The sequence below is a fragment of the Prionailurus viverrinus genome, chromosome D2, assembly GCF_022837055.1.
Source record: "Prionailurus viverrinus isolate Anna chromosome D2, UM_Priviv_1.0, whole genome shotgun sequence".
NCBI classification, from domain to species: Eukaryota; Metazoa; Chordata; class Mammalia; order Carnivora; family Felidae; genus Prionailurus; species Prionailurus viverrinus.
The window spans coordinates 56,354,542-56,382,192 of NC_062571.1; the positions used below are offsets into that span (position 1 = coordinate 56,354,542).

The window sequence follows — 27,651 nt, forward strand, 5'->3', positions numbered from 1 at the left end:
AGTTTCTAATCAGCACTTTCAATTTTATGTTTTCCATTTACTTTCACAGAAGAATAAAATGTAATAAAATATTCCAATATTGCACAAACAGTGATGTGCACACAAAGATGCTAACACCATTAGCTGGCAGTAAGTTTTGCCATGTTATCGATCTAAATGCTTATTAGAGAATTATAAAAATCTAAATTTGGCAATCCAAGAGGGAGCTTAGAGATATTGAATATAAAAAAGTGTAGCTTTTATCAAAGCCAAGTGTGCTTAAGAGACCACCTATAAATAAGAGAAAAGACAACAATACCAAAATTATAATTTCTTGTTCTCCTTTTATCCCACATTACCCTCTTTCTCCCAAATGAGTGACAAGGAGAGTAAAGGGACCACTGCAGAATGGCTACTATGTGCCAGGCATTGTGATAAGTGATTTGCACAAAGACTGTCTTAATGGCCACGGCCAATAGTGTATTTTATGTCAGAAAAAAGACCCACGACCCAGAAGCTATTAACTCCAACAAGAGTCCTCGTTTGCTGGACTGATGAATGAAATTGAAAAAGAACCTCAAATCATTAGAAAAGGACACAATAAAACTGTAATTAAATAGATCATTAATAGTGTGGCTTATATATGTCTGTGTGGGACAAAGAACATATTTCATGAAAAATCACCAGATTTCTGATATTTTTTAAAGAAATGTGTCTGATACTAATTTTACTGTGTAAGTATCAAATTAAGGATCTGTGCTTTGAAGGTAGATTTCTGTGCCAGTGACTCAAAATTAATCACATATTAATGACATATGACAATCATGATATACTAATGGCTCTCTATTCTCCGCACAGATTTCCTAAGCCTAGTGGTAATAATACATTTATAAGAAAATAGATAACTGTTTCGATTTTACATTCTTCCTTTCTCTTCTAACCTCTCGGCAGAGAAAAAGTCAAGGATCCTTCTCTCTCCTTATGGCCTGAACTTATAAGATCTATAAAGACTGCAGAACAATACATGGGGTCGCTGGCATCCCAAGCTTCCGGTTCCCAACCATTTATAGATGTTCCTTGGTAACATCACTGTTTTGAAAGCATAGTGAAGTATAAGTGCCCAAATTGAAAAAAAAAAAAAATACTTGATAGTCCCATGCCCGGGAGATATGGAGGAAAGATATTTCTGGAAGGTCAACAGTCAGTGACTGAATTTCCACATGCGGGCATTTCTTGAGGGAGAGTGACTGGCTATCTAGAGATGGTTCCAGACTTCTGTGGAACCTCAGATTTGTATTCCACATACAAGGAATTAGGACTAATCCCTCTCTAAAGTCATTTTCGGTTTGTTTTGTGTGACCAGCTCCAACATTTAGACACCCTCCTGAATCTACAGAAAAGTTGAAGAACTATTTAAAAGTCAGGACATATCTTCTTACTTGAAAACTGTAAGTCTTAAATCATAACCACTTCTAGAAGTTATGCTGGACTAGCAAATAAGTAAGGCCTAATATAAGTGCATTTCAGTAAAATCACTCATAAAGTACATTTCTGATCTATCTTTTCAGGCTTCTGACATGCCAAATTAGAGGTAAGTATTCCCATTAAGTCTTTATCCTTTTGGCAAAGAAGGATGTGGATCAATATATTTGGTGATGGTGAATAAAGTCCTCAGTTTTTCACTTCTTCATGCCTTAATAATATCTTCTTCAAGGAAAGCCCAAACCAGCAGGGCCACAACAATATCAGCCATGAGAGTAGGTCTTAAGGTCAATACTCATGCCATCATACTCAACACGAAGACATCATTAACAGGCTGAAACTGCAGGTCTCAAAGTCCCGAAGTAGGCAGGTTTTAGGAGGTGGAATCAGCGACCTCTGGGTGGAATAGGTGGAGGAGAATGGAAGGTCTCCCTGGTTGCAGGCCTGAAATGAAAGATAAAGGTCACTATTTTAAAATGAGTTTGATTAACTAGTTCTCAGGCATCCATGGTTTGTGGCAAACTTGGTAAACTATGCAAAGAACACGTTCTTAGTTAATGAAGCCATATGGACCTCAGGAGGACCTCAGCATCCACAGTGCTGGCTGTGGATCACAACCTTAGCTGCACATTAGAATCACCAGTGGACCTTTAAAAAATACCAATTCCCAGGCTCTCTCCTAGACCCATTCCATCATAATCTCTAGAGGATAAGGCTCAAGCATCACAACTTTTTAATAGTGTCCCTCCCCCAATGAGTTATATTAACCATGTCTTTCATTTTCTGATGCTTTGCCCCCTGGAGACTTGCTGATCCTGGAGGGAATGCCCCTCCCAAGGTAAACTAGTTCCTAGAGATAGCAATTTACTGAAGAGCAGACCTTTCCTATGCAAACTAACCAATTCCACCCTATACCCTTATACTACTTTCTTCATGGTTTCTCACATGTGGGCCACTACCCATCTGCCCTAATCACTTCAGGACCAGGTACCAGACAACTAAGGACAGACAGCTAGGGACTTTTGCCCCAGAGCCCACTGAAATTATTCAAACTAGCCAATCCTAAATCTGCCTACCCTAGTTGTACCCTCCTGCAGAAATCACAGTAAAAGTTCTTGCCCACTTCACTGCCCACTCCACTGTCCCCCCACTCCACTGCCTTTCTCCTGACTAAACCTGGTGCTTCCCAGTGAGCCCCCAGAGCCACCAGGGCATAATGTGTCCCCTCCTCTTGGGATCTAGGAGTACACCAAACTATCTTCTCAAGAGCAGTTGTCTCCTGATCTGTTGACCTTGCCGTATCTAAATAATAAAGCCTATATTTTAAGACACCAGTGATTCAAATATGCAGCCAGGCAGGAGACATATTGTAGTAGGTGGTCCCTTGAGAAAGGAGTGAAGAATTTCTGAAGTCTGCTTCTCACAACTATGCCCTCATGGGATCGCTAAGTGTGTTATCCCAACTCCACATTTGCTTTCCTAGAAGCCCCCCTCCATGTTATTCTGGATGGTTTTTAAACAGTCCTAAATGCCATTCCAGATAGCCCTGGGTGAGTCTATTTACAGAGAGGTTCAACAACAGTAGATGGTATTTCCACATGTGTGCTGTAAAACCAATATTTAATTCTCTTGGAAGCAAGTCAGTAAGTCAAGAAAGAGGGCTTTGTCAGGTGCCATAATTGAACTGTGCTATCCTGGAGTTGCACAAAGATTGAATGAATCAATGATTAAATATTTACTAAATGTCTCTTGAACACAAGTTTTGCATAGGTCAAGGAAATAACAAAAGAGTTGAGAAAAAGAGGGGCCGTCTCAGGAACAAGATAGAGAAGCAGGAGTAGAAAAGAACAACCACAGACATCCTCAGAAGGTCCTGCTATGGCCCCTGGGAATAGATGGTTTTGTGTGGTTGTCTCTTTATCCAGAAAAAAACAAATGGACAGTCTCCTTCCACCTCCCCAACCTGACCTATGAACCATGGGCTTATAGGAGAAGGCTGAAGGCCAGTCAGCCTTACTTATTAGCTGAGTACATTTAGGCTTCCCGGCTGCCTCGCTGCCTCCCTCCCTTCCTTCCTATCCATCTCCCTCCATCTCAAAAAACATTTATCTACTATGTGTCTACTCCTGGGTATGACATACAACAACAAGTAAAATGGGAATGGATTCAGCCCTCACAGTGCTGAGAATGTAATGGATAAGACAGACAACAGGAAAAATCAGTAAACTGCACTGTTTGGACAGGGGAAGTTCAGAACCTGTGGGAACACATAGCAAAGGCAATTATGCACACATCTGAAGGACAAGTTCAACTTCTCTGAATGTGTTTCTCACCTACCAAACAGAAGTACCTACAAACACCTACATTGCAGTGTTGTGTGTTGCTTGGAAATGACAATTGGTAAGTGGGTAGCACTGTTTCTGGCCTTTACTCTAGAAGTAAAGAAGTACTCAAGAAGTGCAGCTAATAATTTTAGCTTTATTATGAATAAAGACTTTTCCCATGTATGCCCCATGAGCCTTACAATTTACCATCCACCACAAAGATAGTCATGATTCCCTCTTGGACCCTCTTCCTCTCTCTGCTGCCCCATTCTGCATTTGGGGTGGGTCTGCAAGCAAACAATTTCTGTAGTTCATTCTGATGAATAATCCCAACCAAGGATTGGAAGTCCCATCTCAGGGAAATGGATTTGTGATTATAGACATATCAGAATCATGAAAATAAAGAGTATTAAATCAGATTCAAGGTGTGGTCTGTGGGGAGACAGCCTCTCCAGGAATCTGAGAAGCTGGAGTTGGGAGACATGAGTGCCCAGAGATACCTAAGAACTGGCTGCTTTCTCCTCCCTGCTGAAGGTAAGGTCTTGCTGCTGATGAGTTTTGTTCAAGAAACCAGCAACCTTGGGGCGCCTGGGTGGCTCAGTTGGTAAAGCATCGGACTTCAGCTCAGGTCATGATCTCATGGTTCATGAGTTCTAGCCCCACATTGGGCTCTGTGCTGACAGCTCAGAGCCTGGAGCCTGCTTCAGATTCTGTCTCCCTCTCTCTCTGTCCCTCCCCAACTCGTGCTCTGACTCTCTCTCTCTGTCAAAAATAAATAAAAACATTAAAAAAAAAAAAAAAAAGAAACCAGCAACCTTGATATTGATTAATGTTCTTTTAAAGTAGGACTGTGGAGCCCCTGCGTGGCTCAGGTGTTTAAACATACAACTCTTGATTTCAACTCAGGTCATGATCTCACGGTTATGAGATTGAGCCCTGCGTTGGCTCTGCTGACAATGTGGAGCCTGCTTGGGATTCTCTCTCTCCCTCTCTCTCTCTGCCCCTCCCTCACTAGCACATGCTCGCTCTCTCTCTCAAAAATAAAAAATAAATATTAAAATAAGTAGATTGTTATTATGCTTTTGTATGATCACAACATTGTTGAAAATATTTTTAAACTTCCCTATTAGTAAATAGCCTCTGTCCCAAGTACCCTTACTCCCTGACCACTCCAGCCCCTCCCAGGGACTTCACAGACCTCTTTACAAGTCTGCATGTACAGGATCAACTTCTGGCACCGCAAGAGGCCTCTAGAAGTATGTTCTGATTACACAGGACCTTGGCTATGCCTTAAAGGGGAGTGCACAGATTGCTAGTGATTGACAAATCATTTGTAAATGGCAAAATATGTTTAAAAACAAAGCAGCAAAGGCTCAGTAAGATTTGGGGTGTGTTTTTTGTTTTGTTTTGTTTTGTTTTTTGTTTTTTGTTTTGTTTTGTTTTGTTGTTATCAATTGGCAGGACCTTACTTGTGAGGAACGTGACATTGTCAGCTGCCCACTCTATAAGGACTAATGCCCTGCAAGGAAAATGCCATACAAAGATATAATGCATCTTCTCCTGTTCTTGTCATCATTCCCTTTCCCTGACTTTGAAATACATTGGGAACTTAAAGGTGGGAGAGTGAAACTTCTTTCCACTAATCTATGAGCTACCTGCACTGTGGAAGATGACTGATGGCTAACTGTTTAAGAGACGGGTAGTCTAACACAAGCAGTACCAATCTCTCCATCCATCCATTAACTCACTTACGTGATAAATATTTATTAAGTTCTTACTCTGTTACGGCTATTATACTAAGCACTGGAGACAGTAGAAAAAAACTTTTTAATCAAAAATGGTCTCTATTCTTTTGGGGCTTAAATTCCACTTGAGGAAACAGATATGTAAAGAGGGGCCATGACATGGAATGAATTATAATAGACATATTTGGGGAGCCACAAGAAGTTTCATCATAGGAACATAGGAACATCAGGGAAGGCTTCATAGAAGAGGTGATGATGACTAGACCGAATCCTAAAGGATGTGTAAGAATTTTCTAAGAAGAGATTGGAAGGGAGGAGGGAGACAGGCATTCCAGGCAACAGGAGCAGATTGAGCAAAGACACAGTTCCAAATGGCACAGCCCACTGGGAATCCTTAAGGGGTGGTGCATCAGTGAATACAGGAGAGGGTGGGACTTGAGGCTAGACAGGGCCACAGCGTGCTAAAAAAACACAGCATTCAGTGGGAAGGCTTTTACACCAGGAAGTGACATCATCAGCAATTTCTGATCTAAAGTGCAATGTGGTGGCAGCGTGGAGGAGGGAGGTGAGTGTGGGTCTACAAGGATGAATGTAGGCCCTGGCAGACAGAGAGGGGGTGGATCCGAGAGCTGAAAGGGCAGCAGAATGGACAGAGTCTGGAGACACACTCTGTGGGAGCTGTCAGGGGGGGAGGGTTGGAGGATGACGCCTGGGTTTGGTGCTCTGGGAAGTGAGAGAACGGTGCCCTTATCTCAGGCTGGGAACTCACCAGAGGAAGGCAGTTTGGGACAGAGAATGGCAGATGGGATGAATTCAGTTCTGCACAGGCTGTTTGAGACATCCGTGGGGCATCTGGGTCGAGGGCCCCCAGCAGAGAGTAGGAAACAGAAGGCCCAGGTGGAAGTGGAGACTCGGGAGTCCTCACTGCCAGCTCAAGCTCTGAGGACGGCACGTGGAGTGAGTAGAGGAAGGGACCAGGACTGGGAGGGGGTGACAGGCGTTGTAGCCCTAGTGCTGTTTGGGAGGGGGGCTCAGGAGACATGGGCAAAGAACAGTTGCTGATTCCCAGATCTGGAAGTGGAGAGGAGACCCTCAAGGTTGGCCTCCCCTCCTGTCCGTCAGTGGGTGGAGCACGGAAGCCATTCAGGAGACAGACAGGCCTGCTTTATTATTTGCTCAAACATCTCCTCGTTTTATTATGCAAATTGCATACAAACTTACAAAACAATCACATATTTGCAAATCTTTCTTCACACCAAAAAGGCACCCAAATGCCATGCTCTATCAATTACAGATTTCCTTGCAAATACCATTTCTTTAGTAAAAAGTGTTTTCTTCCTGTTTGCTCCCATTTTTATCACAACACGCTTCCAGACTCCCCCCAGAATTCATTTGCCATCTCTGTTGACACATTTAAATGCAGCCCAATTTCTATCCTTTAATTTCTGGAACCCATTTCCCTGGCTGTTCTCTTTTTCTCTCCCATTAACAAAATCCCACAGAGTCTTGCAGCTGTAGTTTTCAAGCTTGACAACCCTTTCATCTTGATGCAATTAGTTAACTGCCCCCAAACTCCTCAATCTTCAGGATTAGCAGGCCTTAGGTCTTGGATCTCCTCCTACTGATACCTCGACTTTCTTGCACAGGTGTCACAAAATGACTAAGACACTGGAGGCCTCGAGTCAGGCACAACCAGGGTTGCCACACAGGGTAAGTCTCAATCCAGTCCAAGCCCCAGTGCTTGGAATAATGGGATAATCCTAAATATCTAACTCTTAGAGTTGTGGATGGAGTTAAGTGAGATCCTGCATTCACTGTGTTTAACATACTATCCAGTATATAGTAAGCGCGCAGTACAGTTTAGCATTTATTACCATAATCATTCTCCGTAAACACCCCTCCCCAGTCACCAGCTATATGATTTTGAAGCAACAGAACATTATGCCAATTCAGGCAACTGGACTCGATTATCGCTACAGGTCCCCCCAGGATTAGTATCCTACTATGTGACCTCTGGTCTATACCAAGGAAACATGCCAGTGAATGTGACACTGTTTGCGATCACAGGAGGTCTGTGTAACAAGTGTCAGTATGTGAATGTTACTGGGAGCACACGCAAGAGTGGTAAGCAGCGAAGGGAGAAATGGAAAGATGCCTAGCTCAGAGACAGCTTCTCTTTCCAGAAAATCAGAAGAAAGGCCTCCTTGTTGTACTTTCTCAACAAATTGCACTGATGAGATTCATTTGAGTTAAAAGTTTCAATATGAGGGGCGCCTGGGTGGCGCAGTCGGTTAAGCGTCCGACTTCAGCCAGGTCACGATCTCACAGTCCGTGAGTTCCAGCCCCGCGTCGGGCTCTGGGCTGATGGCTCAGAGCCTGGAGCCTGTTTCCGATTCTGTGTCTCCCTCTCTCTCTGCCCCTCCCCCGTTCATGCTCTGTCTCTCTCTGTCCCAAAAATAAATAAACGTTGAAAAAAAAAAAATTAAAAAAAAAAAAGTTTCAATATGAAACAACAAAAAAACCTAACCCTGGTTGAAAAAAAAAAGCTTTTACCTTTTAATCATTTTCCCCCCACATTATACTTTAGACATCAAAGAATTAAACGCCTAAAACAAGCCTAGGCTTTCATTCCCCAGGCCCCTTTCTGCATGAGCAGACAAGTGAGCTTTGACTACTTTTTCTGTCCATGAGACCTTGAAAAAGTTCCTACCAGAGGCCTGAGTACCATTAGAAACAAAGACAGACATCAGAGCCCAGCAAACACTCTATAAACTCCTTTGCCTGATGCCCATCTCCAAATCTCCATCTGCTCAGTCTTGTCCCGAATAAGAAAAATCACTCATTCTGTCGAGCTCTTACTATGGACCAAAACTCCACTCTTACAACTCTGTGAGGACATTCTACTCTTATCCCCATTGTACAGATGAAGAAATTGAGTTACGTGAAAGTGAAATAATTCATCCAAGTTCACTGCTCCCAGAGAGTGTGGCGCTAGAGCCATGTCTCCCACCTTTATTTTCATCCCCCAGTCTTTCTTATCTCCTGGCCCCCAAAAGGCACTGTCCCCACAAAACAGCCAAGGGAATTACTATTAGGGAGCTGAATTCTAACCAAACATGACAATTACTAAAAAAGTTGATGTTTACCAATGTACTTCATTGATGAAATACTGCAATTGCTACTTAAAGTATTTGCCCTCGAATAGAGCATCAGTTAGCAAAGAGTCCACATTAAAACACATCAAAACTAGGCATTTCAGTTAGCTCTTGCATGCATTCTTAGGTCATCTTAGGTGCCCCCAAATCCTACTGTCCTCCCACGGGAACTCAGAGAATGAGAGACACAGTTCTTGTCAGCATCAACCTTACCTCTGTGAGGCAGCTCTTGGAGGTACCCTGGGGGGCCTCTCAAGGGGCACAGTGGGTGTTCCGTCCACTTGTGGGGGGCATGGGCTGCGGCTTCTGGTAACCTCGGGGACTTCATTATCCTACAGGAAAAAAGATGATAAAGAAAGGTGAACGTTTCTTTAAGCAACCACCATAGTTGGACCCGGTGAGCCCAAAGTCTCCCAGGCTTTGCTGAAGGTTATTCACAAACGGAATGAAGCCAGTGGGGTGCCTGCATCGCTCAGGGTAGGACTCCTGATTCCAGCTCAGTCATGGCCTCGCGACTGTGAGACTGAGCCCCATGTCGGGCTCTGCTCACCATGTGGAGCCTGCTTGGGATTCTCGCTCTTCTCTGTCTGCCCCTCCCCACACCAAAATAAATAAACTTAAAAAAAAAGAAAAAGAATGAAACCAACAATACCAGGGCAGCTTTCTATCGATTCCTAGAGTCACTGAGGAGACAACGGGGCCCAAATTCTCATTAATGGTCCTTGTTACTCAGAGTGTCCTCTGTGGACCATCAAATTAGCATTGCCTGAGAGCTTGTGAGACCTGCTGGATCTCAAGCTCCTCCTCAGACCCACTTGATCAGAACCTGCATGTTAACAAGATCCTAGGTAATTATTAATATTTTTTTTTAAGTAGGCTTTACATGCAGCATGGAGCCCAACATGGGGCTTGAGCTTAGGACCATGAGATCAAGATCTGAGCTGAAACCAAGAGTCAGACACTTAACTGACTGAGCCACCCAGGTGCCTGGGATCTTAAGGTTCTTATGCATCTTAAAGTTTGAGAAGCATGCTCTATTTAACCAGGTAGAGCCGGAGAAATTTTGTTTTTAAACCAAAGTCCCTTTTTGGGAGAGCAGAGCCTTGAGTGGCCCTCAGTCATGGGGTAATGAATATAAGCTGTGCACTGGGGGGCTGGCCCACCTCAAGGGCCCTATCTCAGGGTCTCCCGGGTTGGCAGTGACCCATGTGACACCTCCTGCTCATCCCAGCCACTGGATTGGGGTAGACACCCTGACCAAAATTGGGCTTCAGTCTAAGGCAGCAGCTCATCCCCTCCTGAGAGGCCTTTTGGCTCTCAAGGGACTATTCGCCACTATACACGCACAGGAGCAGAATAGGTCAGGGTACAGTGAGACAAGAAAGCAGGTCCACACAGGGGAAAAGAGACGAGAGCATATGGCCCTGGGGAAACATGGAGCACTGGCCTTGGTTCCGGCATTTCTCACTGCTCCTGATCCCGGCCCCAAGATGGGATTTCTACCCCTGGATTCCCTGGTATTCATCCAGCTCCTTCTCACACATGCCCTTTATGGCTTAACTAGTCAGAGCGAATTTCTATTTCTCTCTCCCTCCCTTTCTCCCTCCTTCCCTCCCTTCCTTCTTTCCTTCCTTCCTTCCTCTTTTTATTGAGGAGAAATTCATATAAAATAAAGTTAGCCATTTTAAAGTGAACGATTTGGGGCGCCTGGGTGATTCAGTCAGTTAAGCGTCTGACTTGGTTTCGGCTCAGGTCATGATCTCACGGTTTCGTGGGTTCGAGTCCCATGTCAGGCTCTGTGCTGAGGGTGTGGAGCCTGCTTGGGATTCTCTCTCTTCTTCCTCTCTCTCTGCTCCTCCCATGCTCACGCTGTCTCTGTCTCTCTCCGAAGAAATAAATAAACTTAAAAAAAAATTTTTTAAGTGAACAATTCAGTGGCATTTAGTTCATGCACACTGTTGCACAACTACCGCCTCCAGCTAGTCCCAAAACATTTCCATCACCCCAAAAGGAAACACCATACTCCCCATTTGCCTCTCCTCCCAGCCCCTGGTATCCACCAATCTGTGTTCTGTCTCTCTGATTCTACCTATTCCGGTTATTTCACATAAATGGAATCCTGTAATATGTGACCTGGGTGTCCGGCTTCTTTCACTTGGATTTCTATTTCCTGCAATGAAATGACCCGTAGGACAAGCCATATGGGAGTGGAGTCCCCAGCTCTCACCTCATTGTCCCCCTCCATCCCGCTGCTCACACTGAGGAGGCTCCGAGTGCTGGATCGGTTACTCGCGCTGCCTGAAGGGTGCGAACAAAATTAGCTGGGCTGTGGATTCTCTCAGGCTAAAATAAAATGCAGAACTCTGGCACATACCTTAATTTTAATGGTAGAAGCAATACATAAGCTGTGAATATGAGATCTTCAAAATGCTACCATCTTACACCATTTTATTAGAGTTTAGTTTTTTTCTTTCAGCATAAAATGAAATGGTTCACCTTTTTATTAACTATTTATTTATTTATTTATTATTTATTTATTTTTCTGCATAGCTACCATTTACTGAGAGCTTATCACATGTTACATGCTTTAAAAACACAATTACAAAGGGGCGCCTGGGTGGCTCAGTCAGCTAAGTGTCCAACTTTGACTCGGGTCATGATCTCACATCTGTGTGTTCAAGCCCCGTATCGGGCTTATGCTTTCCATTCTGTTTTCCGTTTTCACCTCAAGGTAAAACACACAGGTAAAATCACTGAAATTAATCTGAACCCAAAATAAATGCTTTGCATTTGTCTTGCTACATTTCCCCTCCTCTCCACACCGGAATGCACTGCCCTCACCCTGAAACGATCTATACCACTTCTCTCCTCCGCGACACATCTGAGAGACTGCCACCTGCCTCATGTTTCCTCAGCCACCTGTGATCACTGGGAAAATCTCTCCCATTTTTGAACTTGTCAGAATTCTCTAAAATGCCTCAAGAGGGTTTTGAATACACATTACCACCCCCATTATTTAAGAGAAGTTTTCTCCTCTGCCCTGTCTAGACTCTCCCTGTGGTCGGTCGTGAGACAGGCTTTGGGTCTGTTCCAACAGGTAGTGGTGGCAGGAATGTTGAACCCAGAGAAGAGCAGGGCCTACTCCCACCTTTCCTTCACTGGCCAGGTGACCTTGCATAAAACCCTTTCCTTCTCTGGATCATAAATACCCCATCTATAAAGTCAAAAGGGAGACTAGTGCAGGGTTGTTGACCTAAGTCCATGGACGGGAAAAATTGTATGTCTACGTATGTACACATACACGTGCATTTTTCTGGGAAGCACATCCAGAGCACACATCAGATTCTCAAACGGGTTTGTGATGCAGAAAAGATTAACCCCTGGGTTTAGATGACCTTCCTGGGGGCTCTCTGCCTGACATTTAAGGAGACACGAGTCCTAAAATTCAGCCAAGTCTCCTACTCTTTCATGGCTCTCCTAGCTGTTTTGATAACACTAAAATGTATGAAAGAAAAGAAACTCCATCTATTCTGCTTGTGAAGCCGGTGTATCCGAAGTCAGCTAACACCGCCCTGGATACGGAAACAAAGCCCCCCACCTCCTGCGTGTACCTCAGCAGGCACTGTCTGTTGCAATCAGACTCTATCAAGCTTTCAAGCCAAAATGTCTTCCACATTTCCTAACTGGATCCTCAACTCATCTATAAAGTTGGAATTCTCAAATTTGAGTCCATCGTTTTCTAATGTTTCTGACTTCATGCTCTTTCCTTCCCCTTACCACAGTTGAGGAAGCAGAAAGAATAGTCTGGGCCCTGGATCCAGACTGCCTGAGCTCAAATCCTGACACCACGACTTATTAGCTATCTTACCTAGGGCAAGGCACTAAGACTCCAGTTTCCTTCTCAGTAAATACAGGTCGTAGTGCGTATCCCATAGAGTTACTGTGAGAATTAAATCTGAGAATCTATAGAAGAGGCTTAGCATACAGTAAACGATCAATACATGTTAACTAGTGTTATTACTAGGTTTTTCTATTTGTAAAAGGGACAGTGTAATAAGGTAGTATGCAATCTGGCTTCAGGGGATATTAAAGGATCTTTGGCCCTCTAAGAAAAGGCAAACTTCACAGGCTAAATGTTCCCCATGTCTTACACCTCCAGACCCAAATCAGGCTCCAGCTGGGATCTGCTGGGCTCACAACAGAGACTGTTCTCAAAGCTCCAAGGCCCCAGCTGGAGTGCAGATGTGAAGACACCGCCCCCCCCCCCCCCACTCCCTACCCCTTGCTCACTTGCGGTGCTGGAGGTACTGTCTGTTTTCCAGTCTCCTCGCCGTAGCTCTGTCCTTGGGGGGAAGACGCTTTTCCTAGGGCCACTCTCATAGACTCCAAACTCCACTTTCCCTGGCAGGTGCTGTGAGTGCCGAATTGGGACCGTGATCTCCAAGTCTAGAATCAGAAGAAAGAGGGAAAATCTTCAAGGCACCAGACTACAGCCCACCAAACTGCTCAGGCTGCTCCCGCTCCACCTGCATCCCGGGCCTGAACCTGGCAGGAAGAGGAGGGAAAGGGAGGGGAAGAGAGATGGGTAGGAGCAGGGAGGGGGATCTGCTCAACTCAGCACTGAAACTCCACAGACTCCTGTGTAGCCATCGGTGGGTGACAGACGAGAGGGACAGAGGCACAAATGCACCACGTCAGGCAGACAGCCTGAGATCAGGGAAAGGTCTGGGGCTCTGCCACTCCCCTGCTCTGGGACTTGAGTCAGCCAGTCAACCTCTCTGCATTCTTCCCTTTCACACGGCAGACTCGCGAGTGCTGTTGATCCTAATAACTGGTTATCCTGTTCACCAAGTGGGGTTCCACAAGCTTCCCAACACCCATGGAATAAATACTATTATCTTCATTCCCAACAGAAACTATTACAGAGAAGTGAAGTAGCATGCCCCCGGCACATAGCTGGCAAGTGAGACAGCTGGGATTTGAACCCAGGCTCCGGAGTCCAGGCGCTTAACCACTACTCATACTGCCCCTGAATCCCTCAATAAATGATGGATGCTGGGTGCATGGTCTGTAACTGACAGAAGTGACCCAGACTGGTAATGAAAGGAGGTCCATCAGCCCCATGAAAGATTTTGTGACTTGCAAGACTGATCAGTGGTTTTGGACACCACAGACTTAAGAAATGATGCCTTTGCCCTGTGCAGCATTAAACTGGCCTCTTTCCTGACTTAGCCCTGCCCAGTAGTTGGGTCTTTAGTCCTCCCTAGATTTCCATCCCCGGGGTTCCTGAGCAGAAAACAACCTCTGCTGACAAGCAGAACAAAATATCTGTGGGTGTCCATACCCACTTTCTCCCCAGGGAAGTGCAAACACCAGGTGAGCTCCTGACACAGGGCTCCCTTGATGCCTGGAACATTCCCAAGCCCAGGGGCAGGGCCTCTGGAAGAGGTGAAAGTTCCGTGTACTGTTGGGCCACGTGCTCTCATCTTAATAGCACCACTTCCTCCTCCGACTCTCCTCTTCTATGGGGTGGGTGTGGCGAGAAGTTCAGGGAGTCCAGGACCAGAGGTGGCTCCGCTTGCCAAAGCCAGAGTCCGCTGAGAAGGGCGAATGGGTAAACCACAACTGGAGGAAAGAAATTCAAGGGCAGGGTAGACCGAGTGTATGGTAAGCACACAGAAGGTGTTAAAGTTGGACTGGGTGGCTCAGTTGGCTAAGCATCTGACTCTTGGTTTCAGCTCAGGTCATGGTCTCACGGTTCATGGATTCGAGCCCTGCATCAGGCTCTGTTCTGACAGCATGGAGCCTGCTTGGGATTTTCTCTCCCTCTCCCTCTGCCCCTCGCTGGCTTCTCACTTTCTCTCTCTCTCAAAATAAATAAGCTTAAAAAAAAAAAAAAAAAGGTTGGACTGTGGTTTACTAGATGCCACAAGTACCTCACACTAGAGACTGGCTCCAAGGGCAGTGTTTGGTCCTAGTATTAAACCACCTTTCTGGGTCCCTGTGTAGCGCAGACCTTTCTCACACCCTCAGGCTCTCCTAGTGACAACTGAGCAGTGCAAGCAGCTACCCGAGCCTGCAACTACTTGGGCAGAGACCAGCCGTACCTGCATGTGGGCGTGGGCCCACAGTTGGTCTCAGAGCCCAAACAGGTGTAATGCTTTTGTTTTCCCCCTCAGCTTTGACCTAGTTTTTTTTTTTTTTTTTTTTAAACAACACTCTTTTAAAGGGAGGTTCCTGTCTGCTTAACTCACTTCAGTGAGTCAATTTTCTACCCTCAACTGGTTCTATGAGGAAGGAAAATAAAATACACAGGAAAAAAAATTGGGAGTCAAAAGTTCAAAAAATCAAGTAGAGTGAGTCTACAAAATCCTGATATTCTTGGAAGAAAGGAACAATGCTGGGAATAGTAATCATCATTAGATCGCACAGTACTTTTCCCAAAGCATGTCCACGTGGGTCATTATACCTCCTTTGAACTTCTTTCCTTCTTCATGAAGTTGATTAGTCAGGTAAAACCATGGATAAGAAAACTGAGGCATAGAGTGGTTAAAGTCTTGGATCACAAAGTGATTCATGACGAAGCGGGGATTGGGACCCAGGTTTCCTGGCACCCTGCCTGCTCCTCTCTGTCCTGCCCCAGACTAGCCCCAGACACACCCAGAACACAAATATTGACTGCCTTCTGTTAGGGTGTTCTACAAGTCACGGGCTACACCAGCTCCTCTGACTTCCTACACTATCAATGTTCTGAACCACCCCAGCAAGAACAAAACAACTCCCTGAAGCTGAAGAAAGACCAGTGAGTTATTATGAACAGAATCTTACTTTTTAATTACCCTTGGTGTTGTAACCCAAATTAAAGCAAAATAATCATCATTTCTCTTTTCTAAGGCAAGTGAGATTTCTAAATAAATAGAGTCAGCCCTTATGTTTAGAATGGGCTTCATTCCTGGGGCGCCTGGGTGGCGCAGTCGGTTAAGCGTCCGACTTCAGCCAGATCACGATCTCGCGGTCCGTGAGTTCGAGCCCCGCGTCAGGCTCTGGGCTGATGGCTCAGAGCCTGGAGCCTGTTTCCGATTCTGTGTCGCCCTCTCTCTCTGCCCCTCCCCCGTTCATGCTCTGTCTCTCTCTGTCCCCCCCAAAAAAATAAATAAACGTTGAAAAAAAAATTTAGAATGGGCTTCATTCCTAGAAAAGGTCCTTTAAACAGAGATGCCATTTGTCAACCCTAATTTTCCTACAGATTGATGTTACTCTGTATCAATGGGTTCCAAATGCTTTTTCTTTTTCTTTTCTTTTCTTTTCCTTTTTTTGGAAGCAGAGTTCTTTCCTCTGTTGAAAACAGAAGCTCAATGTGGAAAACAGATTTTTTTTTTTTAAAGGAGCTGTGATGGTCAAAGAGTAGGTTGCCCTAAACACTGTCCCAATCTGAATCTACCTCCCCTGCTTTCCCCTACCCACCCTCCCCAAGTGCCAAACCTCTACTCCCACAAGCACACATACAGCAGCACTGAGGCTACTCAGTGTGAAATGGGTAATTACAGGTTAGTACGTCATTCAATATACAATCGAGTTTTATGGAGTTAAATAATATGCTATATTTAGTCAACCATAAAGATGCCCACTCTTCGGAAGATGCTCTGATGCCCTTGGGCCTCACTATGTAGCACAGGGCCCCACTCCCAGACTACCTGAGGCTTTCTCTGGTAACTGGTTTACAAGCACCCCTCCCCCAACAGGCCTCACCCAGACATGGGAGCTGGGGAAGAAATGGTCAGCTCTCTGGCCCCTCAGGAGGGATCACTCTTCCATAGTGTTCTCTACTGACCGCCAGAGTCTCCAGGGACATAAAGTTCCATCTCTACAGTGGTGACTGTACTTTGCTGGCCACTTTTCCTTCCCTCTCTCACTTCCCCACTCCCACTGTGTCCCTGGGATCATGTGCCACATCAACTACTTGCTCTCAAATCTTTGTTGGGGAAGAAAAAAATTCTAGAAATGGATTGTGGTAATGGTTGCATGATATTGTGGATGTATTTAATGCCACTCAGTTGTACATTCAGGTCCAATGACAAATTTTGTTATGTGTATTTTACCACAATAAAAAACAAAAGTGGGGGTGTCTGGGTGGCTCAGTCAGTTAAGCATCTGACTCTTGATTTTGGCTCAGGTCATGATCTCACAGCTCATAAGTTCAAGCCCCGCATCAGGCTCTGTGCTGACAGGGCAGACCTGCTTGGGATTCTCTGGCTCCCTCTCTCTCTGCCCCTCCCCAACTCGTGCTCGCTCTCTCTCTCTCTCAAAAAATAAATAAATAAACATTAGGAAAAATGTCCTGGGGCTGATGAGTAGAACTTTCTCTCTATGGTGGTCCCCAGGCATTCTTGTTTCATGTCAGATTATATATAATTTAATCTTTTGATAGTTATGACATTAAAGCTCCTAATGTAAAAAGTAAAAACACTGGGGTGCCTGGGTGGCTCAGTCAGTTAAGTGGCTGACTCTTCATTTCAGCTCACGATATGATCTTGTGGTTCATGAGTTTGAGCCCTGCAGTGCAGAGTCTGCTTGGGATTCTCTCTCTCTCCCTCTCTCTGCTCCTCCCCACTCATTCTCTCTCCCTCTCTCTGTCTCTCTCTCTCAAAATAAAAAAATAAAAAAAAAAAGGAAAAGTACTTAACATTCCCCCCCATAAAATTCCTAGTCAGAGGGCCTGCTTCTTGAAGAGTAGAGGGTAAGGGTAGGGAGGGCATTTAACCATGCTCCTTTGAAAAAATGTAGACATTGACCACACCAGTGCAGAGCATAAACACTGGTGGGTATCACTTGTCCAGAGTCTGATTAGCTTTGGGTGAACTTTGGAAAACATTTCTAAACCCAGGATTTCAGCTCTGGATCCTGGATGGCAAGTCCCAGCCCAGCACATGCACCCTGGGTGGTCCTGCCCGAGAGGTCACCAGCTGCTGTATGGGTGGTTTTTAAAGTGCTTCCATGTGCCAGGCACTGTGCTAGGTCCCAGCCAGAACTTAACCGGTTCAATCCTCACAGCAACCCTAATAGGGTAGGCACTTTTATTTGTGTCACTTTGCAGATGAGGACTGAGGCTCAGTTGGGTGACTTATCTTGTCTGTGGTTCCCAGCTAGTTAGGGGTGAGCAGTGGCTAGGAACTTGACCCCAACCCTGATGGCCTCAGGGCCGATGCCTTTACCCCTTTACTCCTCAACGTGTGTATGTCTTGCTTCAATATCTCTATTGATTGGATGGTAAAGTTGTCATGACACCCAGTGGGTTCAATTCTGGAGCCCAGCTGCCCAGCACTCATGACTCCAACACAGCGACACCCTGGCCTTCAAACACCTCATGTACCACCAAATCACAACTTTTTTGAGGCTGCCTATGTGTAAAAGCGTGAAATGTTTCATTTAATCAAGGCTTCTATCTTTGGGTTCATGTGCTCTAGTTTTAAAAAGCACCTCATCCCTTTTACCACCTAGAACCTATTGTCTGACCCTAAGATGACCATGCAGATCTTGAACCAGATTTTTTGCCTTCTCTCCTTTCCCCTCCCTTCAGCCAGGAGGGCAGACAAGTGTGAGCTTGGGTAGTGAAAGCATACATTTAAAATCTAGTCACCCAAGCAGATACCTGCCCTTCTGCCATGGATATAACCTCTTTATGCCTCTTTTCCCAAACAGTCAAAATCATTAATATTCACTAAGCTAGTACCATATACAAAACCCTGTGCTAGAGATTGTAGGGCAGGCTCTAGCTGGGAAAATCAGACCTACACAAATAAAAGACTAATTCATAAGCTACTAGATGGTGAAGATCAGGCCTTATGGGTCTCTGTATCTGGCAAAGAGCCTGGTGCTCAATTAAGTTTTCGTAGAGTGAATGAATGATGTTACCAAAAATTTTCCTGAAATCGACCATTCCAACGGAGATTTCTTGAGCCCAATCAATGTACTGTCTTACATGCGGGGGGTTCAGCAGAGCACAAAACATACAAACTTTTGCCCCCATGGAGCTTGCAATAGGAGGCAGTGGGAGGATGGGCCAGAAAATATGGAACAGAAACATGAGATAATTCCAGTGTGTGATGTGAAAAGAAGGTAAGCAAAGCTACTCTGGAGAGAACGCAGAGAAGGCCTCTCTGAGGAGGAGAATTTACAGCCAAACTCTGAAGGATGAAAGGACAAGTGAGTAAAGATGTGTGAAAAGTGGAGGGGGGACAAGTGCCAAGGCCCCGGGGGAGGGCTGCTCTTGATTTGTTAGAGCAACAAAAGGGAGTCCTTTGGTACTAGAGCTCGGGGTTGAGGGGGAAAGTAAAGAAAGATGAGCTCAGAGGTCAGAGGTGAGACCATGTAGGGACTCTCAGAACACAGGGAGGAGTGTGATTTTACTCTGGGTAGGACAAGAGCCCCCGAGGGTTTTGAGCAAGTGACTGGCACCATCTGATTTCTTATTTTTAAAAGGTGATTGGCTGCACTTTGGAGGATTAACTGTAGAGAAGTAAGACTGGACACAGGGAGACAATGGAAGAGGCTCTTGCATTCGTCCAGGAAGAGATGATGTTGGCTTGCCTGCAGCTGTGGCATGGGAGATGGTCAGAAATGATCAGATCTAAGATGCATTTTGGAGGCAGAACCTCGGGGAATTGCTGATGGTTTGAATAAAGGAATGAAGTCATAGCAATCAGAGGCAGCAAAAGAGAAGTGCCAGATGAATGGGAGGGATAGTGGTTCTATAAATGCTCAAATGAGGAAGGGGTACAATGGCCTTGAGTGGTCCAGGAAGGCCTCACTGAGCAGGGGCTGATGGGCTGGGTCTTGCAGTCCTGTAGTTTTCATGCAGGTGAGAAAGAACAGGCATGAGCAAGGGGCCTATGGCAGGAAGATGTCCTTTTTAAAGACTGGGGTGTTACCAGCTTGACCAAGGTCATGAGAAGTCAGGCTCTTGGTGGCAGCTGGAGACAGACTATGGACGTCATGCACAAGCTTAGTCCTTTATTTAATGGGGCTCTACTCAAGATTGCAGAGCCTCTGAAAGCCTTTTATTGTCAGCTCCACTTAATAAACCCTGGCCAAAATAAATCACAGAGACCCACCATGCCAGAGGCTTTCAGTGGGAACATGCAACGTAGGCAAATGCCTATCAACGCTCAAGGGTAGTGGTGCCGAGAAGCCTGGTCCTCAGTGTAAACACTGCAATGCATGGCTTTGCTATTGGACTGCCACTACACATGGCAGGAGCCCTGCTATACCTGGAGTCCTGGCTTCTGAATCATTGTATGGTATAGACACCAATGACACAGTTCCCTGCTTCAGTGAAAAATAGATACTATGTGAATGAGATTTTCTCCTTTCTCTGCTCAAAAAACATGCCTTCCTGGGGCACCTGGGTGGCTCAGTCGTTTGAGCATCCAACTCTTGATTTCTGCTCAGATCATGATCCCAGGGTCGTGGGATCAAGCCCCGTGTCAGCCTCAGCATGGAATGTGGAGCCTACTTAGGATTCTCTCTGTCTCTGTCTCTTTCTCTGTCTCTCTCTCTCTCTCTGCCTCTCTTCCCCCGCTTTCTCCCTCTCTACCTTGAAAACTAACAAACAAAAGCAAAAGCAAAAACAAAACAAAAAACATGTCTTCCTAAATGCTAAGGGGAGAGTCAGATGCTTGGGGAGAAAGTTTGATCATCCTCTTTGAGTGAGAGGATGAAGGGATGCAGAGGTCAGTCCATTCATTCATTTGCTAACAAGTCTTCTGTGCCAGGTACTAGGCATGCAGAATAAACAAGACAAAGTCATTGTCCCCAAGAACCTCACAGATCTGGGGGACCCAGATCTGTAAACAGGGTGACAGGGACCGGGCAAGCTCTCTGCCCACTCAGGCTGCAGCAGAAAGGAGGGTCAGGAACAACAGATCACAGCAGTATCCCACAGTGCGGCACCCCCAAGGAGCTACATACCTGCCTGCTTTCCTGATTTTTGCTTCTCTCTCTGTCTTCGGGTGATGCTATCTCTTAGCCGTTTAAGATTTTCCTGGAAAAGATTTAGTTCATTTTAAAAGTAGATACCAGAAATATACCCTCTGGACATTAGAGTTTCTTTCTGATTTTATGCTGTTTGCACGATGTATCGCATTGCAAAAACATGCAAATGAGGTTGAATCCATTTGCAATCAGCCCCCAGAGAAGTTCAAGTACTCTTAGAAGTTGTGCCTGAGAAGAAGACATCTTTCCCACAACAAAGCGTCTCCCCTCCCCTCTGTTCCTAGCTCCTTCCCAGCCTTAGAACTCACTGCCCTCCTCCTTGTGCGTTCCTTTAGCCAAGCCAGTCTCTTACATGCTAACAAACACTCCGTGCACACTGCCTCTGACATTGTTTTCATACCATTCCTCTGACCGTGAGGGACAAGGATTCCTCTCCATGAATCTGTTCTAGGTCTGGGTCAAGGTTCACCTTCTCTGTTAAATCTCCCCCCAGTGCTCCAGTCCTTAGTGACCACAGGTGCCATCTGGCACTGAGCTATGCTGCCTTGCCCAGCGCATTTGTGTGTGCGTGTGAGTTTGAATATGTGTGTATGTTGTCTCTTCAGAGGTACTGTGCCCTCTCAAAGGGAAAGACACCAGGTTTACACCTTTCTGAAACTGTGAAGTCTGGTCTATTGCAGTCATTCAACAAATGTTGAATAGACACATGAAAGACAAAGTTTGTTGCTATTTAATTTATTTTTAAAATTGTTTAAAGTTTATTTTTATTTATTCTTGAAAGAGAGATAGAGAGCAAGTAGGGGAGGGGCAGAGGGAGAGGGAGACAGAATCCCAAGCAGACTCTGTGCTGTCAGCCGTGAGATCATGACCTGAGATCATGAACTGTGAGACCATGACCTGAGCCAAAACCAAGAGTCAGATGCTTAACCAACTGAGCCACCCAGGCGCCCCTGTTGCTATTTTAGTCAATAACAACTACCTCGAAAGTGTGTGAACATTCTAGAGAAAGTGCCCCAGGGACTAACATCCAGACATCTGGAAGGGTCCCATGAAGGAGCTACGGGAGGCCGGACTGGGAGGGGTGTTTGGGTTGTGACTATAGGTGAGACTGAGCTGGGTCCAGGAAGCACCAGGGGAACACTGGAAGGTATGGACTGGCTACAGCTTTAAGGTCTGACAGAGTGCGGGCAGAAGGAGTTGGCAGAAAAGAGACCCACCTGGAAACTAATGCTAGGTTAGATGAAGGTGACAGAAGCTGGCATGGGGGGAATGGAAAGAAAGGAGCAGATGCAAGAGGAAGAATGTCACAGAGCAAGACCAGGCATGACATGCAGCTCACTGGGTATAGAGAGTGAGGAAGAAGAGCCTAAGAGATGTCTGTCTAGCCTCACTGTCTGGAAGATAACAGTGCAGTGAACAGAAGCAGGGAGCCAGGGAAAGCAAGCAGCCTCAAGGTACAGTTTGTTGCCGGACATGAGGCAAGTCTTGGGCACCTCAGAGGGACACACCCAGCTGGTGGCTGGAAAGGTGGAATGAGAAAGGAGACACGGACTCAAGAGTCATCTGCACAGAGAAAAACATAACGGGAGCCTGGACAGTGCCCACTCATGGGAGGAGAAGTGAAGGAGACACAGAGGTGGACAGTGGCATGGAGGAAAAGGAAGATGGGGCAGCCCCAGGAATGGTCTTCATGCCCACCGGTCGCTGGACGGGGGATGCTCTAGAAGTACCAAGAGGCTCTCAGAGCACAGAGTAGTGTCAGCTCCCATGGATCCCATGGATTCTCTGCCATGTCAAATATGAACCCCAGTTGTCTGCCACACCCAAGAGTTCCGGGTAAGCTTATGCGACCAGGAGAAGCCTCTTGGATACAGACAGAGACAGACAGCTAACATTTGTTATACATTTATTGGGTGCCAGGCATGCCAAGTCCTTTACATGGTTTACATTGTCCAGTGTTCTCCCTTCACATGTGAGATGGGAAACGGACACACAGAGAGGCCAAGGTCATCCAGCCCCAAGCGACAGAATGAGGATGTGACTCAGACTGCCTGGCCCTAGGGTCCTGGCTGCTCTTAATACTGTGCTATGTGGACACGTGACCTGGCTGGGAGAAAGAAAACCATTGTTTGCCCAGGGCCAGGCTGTCCCAGCAGGACTGCAGCACTCTGGGGCTCCGGAATGTGGAGGACCCTGGGTTCCCATACTCAGCACGAAAGAGTGCCTTCCCAGCCATCAGATCCCCAGGAGGAGGGAGGCAGTCCACCAGAGTGGATGACCCTGTTTTAGGGAGCACTAACAAGGCAGAAAGTACAGTTAAGGGAGCACAGGCTCTGGTGCGAGAAAGGGCTCATTTGAATCTGACTCTGCCTCTCCGCCCCTCTGAGCCTCAGCCTTCTGTAAAATGGGAACGGTGATACTTCTCTCGCGTGCATGCTGTGAGGGCAGAAGAGGTCAGGTCCATCCAACACACTGCTGCACAGCTGGACAATTACTGCCTGATGGCTCATTTCCCCACTTGTCGCCACCGACTCCCCCTCTAAGAAGACACGACTCCCATCTCAGTGTTAGGTGGTGCTGCTCCCCACCCCACCCCCTCGCCCCCAACAGCAGGTGTGTCAGGTCCTCTGAGGACAGACGTTAGAACACACACCTTCTGGGGAGTACTGTGGGGAGGTGAAGAGAAAAAGCAACGACTCTGTTCCTACGTTTCCCTCCACTTACTAGGTGAGTGATCTGGACATGTCTCCTAACACCCTAGGCTCAACATCCTCTTTTTTTTTAATTTATTTTTTTTAATTTTATTTATTTATTTATTTTATTTTTTTTGAGAGAGAAAGTGTAAGTGGGGCAGGGGCAGAGAGAAGGGGACAGAGGATCTGAAGCAGGCTCCATGCTTACAGCAGAGAGCCTGATGTGGGGCTGTGAGATCATGACTGGACTCAAAGGCAAACATTTAACTGACTGGGCCACCAAGGCACCCCATCAACATCATCTTTTTAATATGAAGGAGTTGGACCAGGGATATGCTTCCTAAGGTCAAGTTTGAGTTCTCCGCATCGCTTTAAATTACATATGAAGTACATGTATGGAGTTATAGATTTTTATATATAAATAGCAAGAGTCTCCTCTGACATCCCAGTCCTCCAATCACCGTCTCTGAGTGGCCACCCTTCGGATGGCCATGGGGTGGCCTTTCCTCACCTTTGCCTCTGCATTGGTACACATGCGTATAGAAATACAGTTTGTATGTGAGTGTGCTTTAACTTGCATGGTTTCATGTCTGAGACTTGTTTTGTTCTCTTAATCATATTTCTTGGAAACTGTCCAAGTTCTCTGAGTTCAAAAGTGTGATTGTTCTGTGGGAGTTTTGGCACTAGGGGTAGAAAGAGGGACTCAGAAAAGAAAAAAGCTGGAAAGCAAAAGTATAGGGCCATATGCAGAGGGAAGTGGCAGCTGAAGAATCAGGGTTTACAGTCATGTCTTTGTTCCTGATCTCTAGCCTCATGACAACCAGCAAAGCCATCCAGCTCTTGGCCAAGGAGCCGTGTGGTTACAGACTACAGGTGACAGATATACATACACATCGATCCACAATGACACTCAAAAACCCAGTATCAGGCCTGGCTCCAGGTGCTCAGTTATAGGCCCTGCCCTTCACTTTGTCCAATGGAGAAACAGACATGAAACAGACCATACAGAGCTGATTACCTGCTGGAAGCGGAAGGACTCGGACCGCTTCTTCTGGTTGAGCTGCCACTCTTTGAAGTGGAGCACAGCCTCATCCACATTGACGATGCCCAGCTTCACCTGCTCCTGGAGGGTAATCAGCTGCCGCTGGCCTGGTGTTTTCATCCCAGCAAAAGGGTCATATATACTTGACTGGGGCCTGTCCCTCCACGGTCTGACGAGAGGCTCTGGAAAGGATGGCAAAACTCAGTGTGATAGCTCCCCAACTGGGGAGGGCAGGCAGAGGAGGGGGGTTAATGTGGCTGGTCATGGGCTCAAGAAGACATGTCTCAAAAGAAAAATTACATGTGGAACTAAGAAGGGAGACATATGACATGGAATCAGAGAGAGGGAAGCAGTTAATAATTCAAAAGCCTGTTACACTAAAGTAGACAAAGCCACAACATCTTAGAAAAGCATTTTATGGATAGCATCCACTGGAATCAACAGAATCCCTCAAGCCTGAATTACTGAGAAGCCATTGACAAGCATTTCTCAACTTAAGACACCATTGATGTCTTAGACTGGATAGTTCATCTTCATTGGGGATGGGGGGTTGCCTCATACACTGTAGGATGTTTAGCCTCATCCTTGACCACTATCCACTAGATGCCAATAGCATCCCCTACCTCAGCTGGACAACCAAAAACATCCCAGATATTGCCAAGTATCCTCTGGGAGGACTGGAGAAATCACCTCCAGTCAAGAACCACTATATTAGACTAAAATCCCCTCCCAGAAAAGAATATACAGAAAATTCTAGGCAGGCTGCTTCTCCCAACACACTCCATCCCTCCCTATCCTCCCTGCCTCTGAGCACCATGGGCACAATGGCTGTGGACCCAGGTCATGAAATGCCCAAGAATACTGGAATGCCAATGGAACCACGATCTAGCTCCAATGTCACCAGGTATACATTAAGGACTGGGTCCCAACTAGCTCTCGTTGGATTGTTCCTGTGCCAACTTCTCCTCCACATTATGAATTTGTGGTTCTCTGCTCTGGAGATTCTAAGGAAATAAGAAGGCAACCCCTCTCTTTCTCCAGGCTGTGACTCCACTAAGTTCTGTGGAGAACAAGCTACTTGAAGAGGTGATGCAGTCACTGGGGGCTTGTGAGGACTTGAAATTTTACTGCTCATTTCATGGAGATCTATCTTAGATTCTAAATTTCTCCAACAGGACCCCATTTGAGCACCATGACTTAGAGAGAAAGCAAGATGGACAAAGAGAGAGGACTTCAAAGTTTATGTCATTCTTAACACCCATTCACTCATCTGTCTACACACACCCAAAATGCTTTCTTCCAGATTTGTCTTCTTCAAGGCTCTCTTTAATTCTGTTGGAAGAGGGATTTTGGGGGGAAAGCAAAACGCATAAGCCATCAAAGCCTCTCTCCTACTACCTAAATCCTTGGAATGCCTTCAAATGCTTAGATGGTGTCATGTCTCCTTTTCTTTTCAATTTTTTTTAAAAGTTTATTTATTTATTTTGAGAGAGAGAGAGAGAGAGAGAGAGAGACAGAGAGAGAAATCAGGGGAGGGGCAGTGAGAGAGTGAGAATCCCAAGCAGGCTCCACACTGTTAGAGCAGAGCCTGATGCAGGGCTCAAACCCACGAACCCTGAGATCATGACGTGAGCTGAGATCAAGAGTCAGAAGCTTAACTGACTGAGCCAGCCAGGTGCCCCTCACATCTCCTTTTCAAAAGAATCATCAGTGGGATAATACTGAATGCCTCTCTTTAGCAGAAGGAAGTTAATCAAGAAAAAAGGAGTACCGATCTCCTCAAACTTCCTCAAAAGGAAGAAAAATGTTACCCAATGGCAAGCAAAACATCTCTTAAATGAAAGTATAGTTTTCTAATACAGATAGGGTAAGTAAATAACATGATCGGCCTGTGTCATTAGGTAAAGCCTGGGTGCCAGGCCACCCACTTTCATCCTGTTGGCACCAAACTCCGTATTTACGCTGTACTTTTGTGTGCTGTCGCAGACACTTCCCCGTGTGTTCATGTCCTCGGTATGATCAATTTGTACACTCTTCTCGGGTACCCCAATTTCTCTCTTCTCCTCTCCCACTCCCATTGGTACAGCACCACCTAAGGTATCCCCTAGACTTCTCTCTGTCTCAATGCTAAGGAGCTGTTACACCTGAAATTCAATGAAACATGCATGAACACATCTACCTCCCGGAAGTCCGGGTCATACAAAAGGAAGCTGTGGATGTGTGGCTTACCTTTCCTGATGCTCTCTGAGGAAATGTAGAAATTCCCAGGCCGCTCTTGACTTTTTTCTGCAAAAACTATGAGATAAAGAATACTCTAGGTAAAAGTTAAATCAGATCTCTTTCTAAGGGGCTTTACAATATTTTATTTATTTACCAGGAAAATTACCAAAATCTTGTACAAAAATATAAGGGATGGATCGCACCTTGGACCACTGTCTGCAGTTCTGTAAATCAAAACTCCAGGAGGCAAATAAGGAGCTAAAGCTAGAGGGATTATGAAATGAAGACAGCCCAAACAGACAAGGTCTCAAAAGCAGAAAGACAAAGCCAATCAGAGGACACGGTCAGCACTTACAAGATCAGTAAAGAAAAGGGTAATGTGAACAAGGATGTGAGCTGGATCCCAGAATACCTGAAGCGAGCCATGGAACGCCTTGAAACTTGAGAGTAAAAAGAAGTGCCACTTAGCATGCCAACAAGTGCCATAAGACAGAACTCAGAGTGGAACAGATACAATGTGTGCACAGCTCCAAAGGGACTTAGATGAAGTCACTCATAAGCAACAGACCCCCACCAATAGTGCATCCATGTATACATGTATTATTATGATACCCATTTTACAGATGAGGAAACTAAAGCTAAAGAGAGTGAAATGACTGACCTAATGTCCTAGGCTGTACGGTTGGGAAATGCAAGAGCTGGGACATGAACCCAGGGATTCTGGCCTCCAAACCACAGTCCTTTTTGTCATCTCCTGCCTCTCCCTTTCCTTTGCTTCCCCGGTTTCCTAGCAAGTCCTTCAGTGATCTTTAGGAATCACCTGTGCCCCTGTCCTAGCTCCCCAAAATGAGCCATGCCACTGACACTCTCTCCTCCCCTCCTGCCATTTAGGAATTATCAATATTTGCATGCTTCTTCATTTGGGTTCCCTTAGAAGCAGACCTGGAGACAAGGATCCAGATGCAAGGAGTCAATGTGGGGGGTGAAGGAGGTGAGACAAGGAAGTGGATAAAGCAGAAC

The 27,651-nt window shown here is 45.8% G+C and overlaps 1 protein-coding gene across 3 annotated transcripts in view; it reads right to left on the reverse strand.

The window, feature by feature from the left end:
* Window positions 1-306: 306 nt before the first annotated feature.
* PIK3AP1 (phosphoinositide-3-kinase adaptor protein 1) overlaps window positions 307-27,651 on the reverse strand; it is a 119,894-nt gene continuing 92,549 nt past the window's right edge. For all 3 annotated transcript variants that reach the window (XM_047825113.1, XM_047825114.1, XM_047825115.1), the window contains 7 exons: window positions 26,641-26,706; window positions 24,388-24,593; window positions 20,653-20,725; window positions 12,976-13,131; window positions 10,913-10,983; window positions 8,899-9,017; window positions 307-1,905 (listed from right to left, as the gene is read on the reverse strand). In XM_047825113.1, coding sequence (XP_047681069.1) covers window positions 1,848-1,905; window positions 8,899-9,017; window positions 10,913-10,983; window positions 12,976-13,131; window positions 20,653-20,725; window positions 24,388-24,593; window positions 26,641-26,706 — 749 coding nt within the window. In that variant the 3' untranslated portion in view covers window positions 307-1,847. The remainder of the gene's footprint in view (window positions 1,906-8,898; window positions 9,018-10,912; window positions 10,984-12,975; window positions 13,132-20,652; window positions 20,726-24,387; window positions 24,594-26,640; window positions 26,707-27,651) is intronic.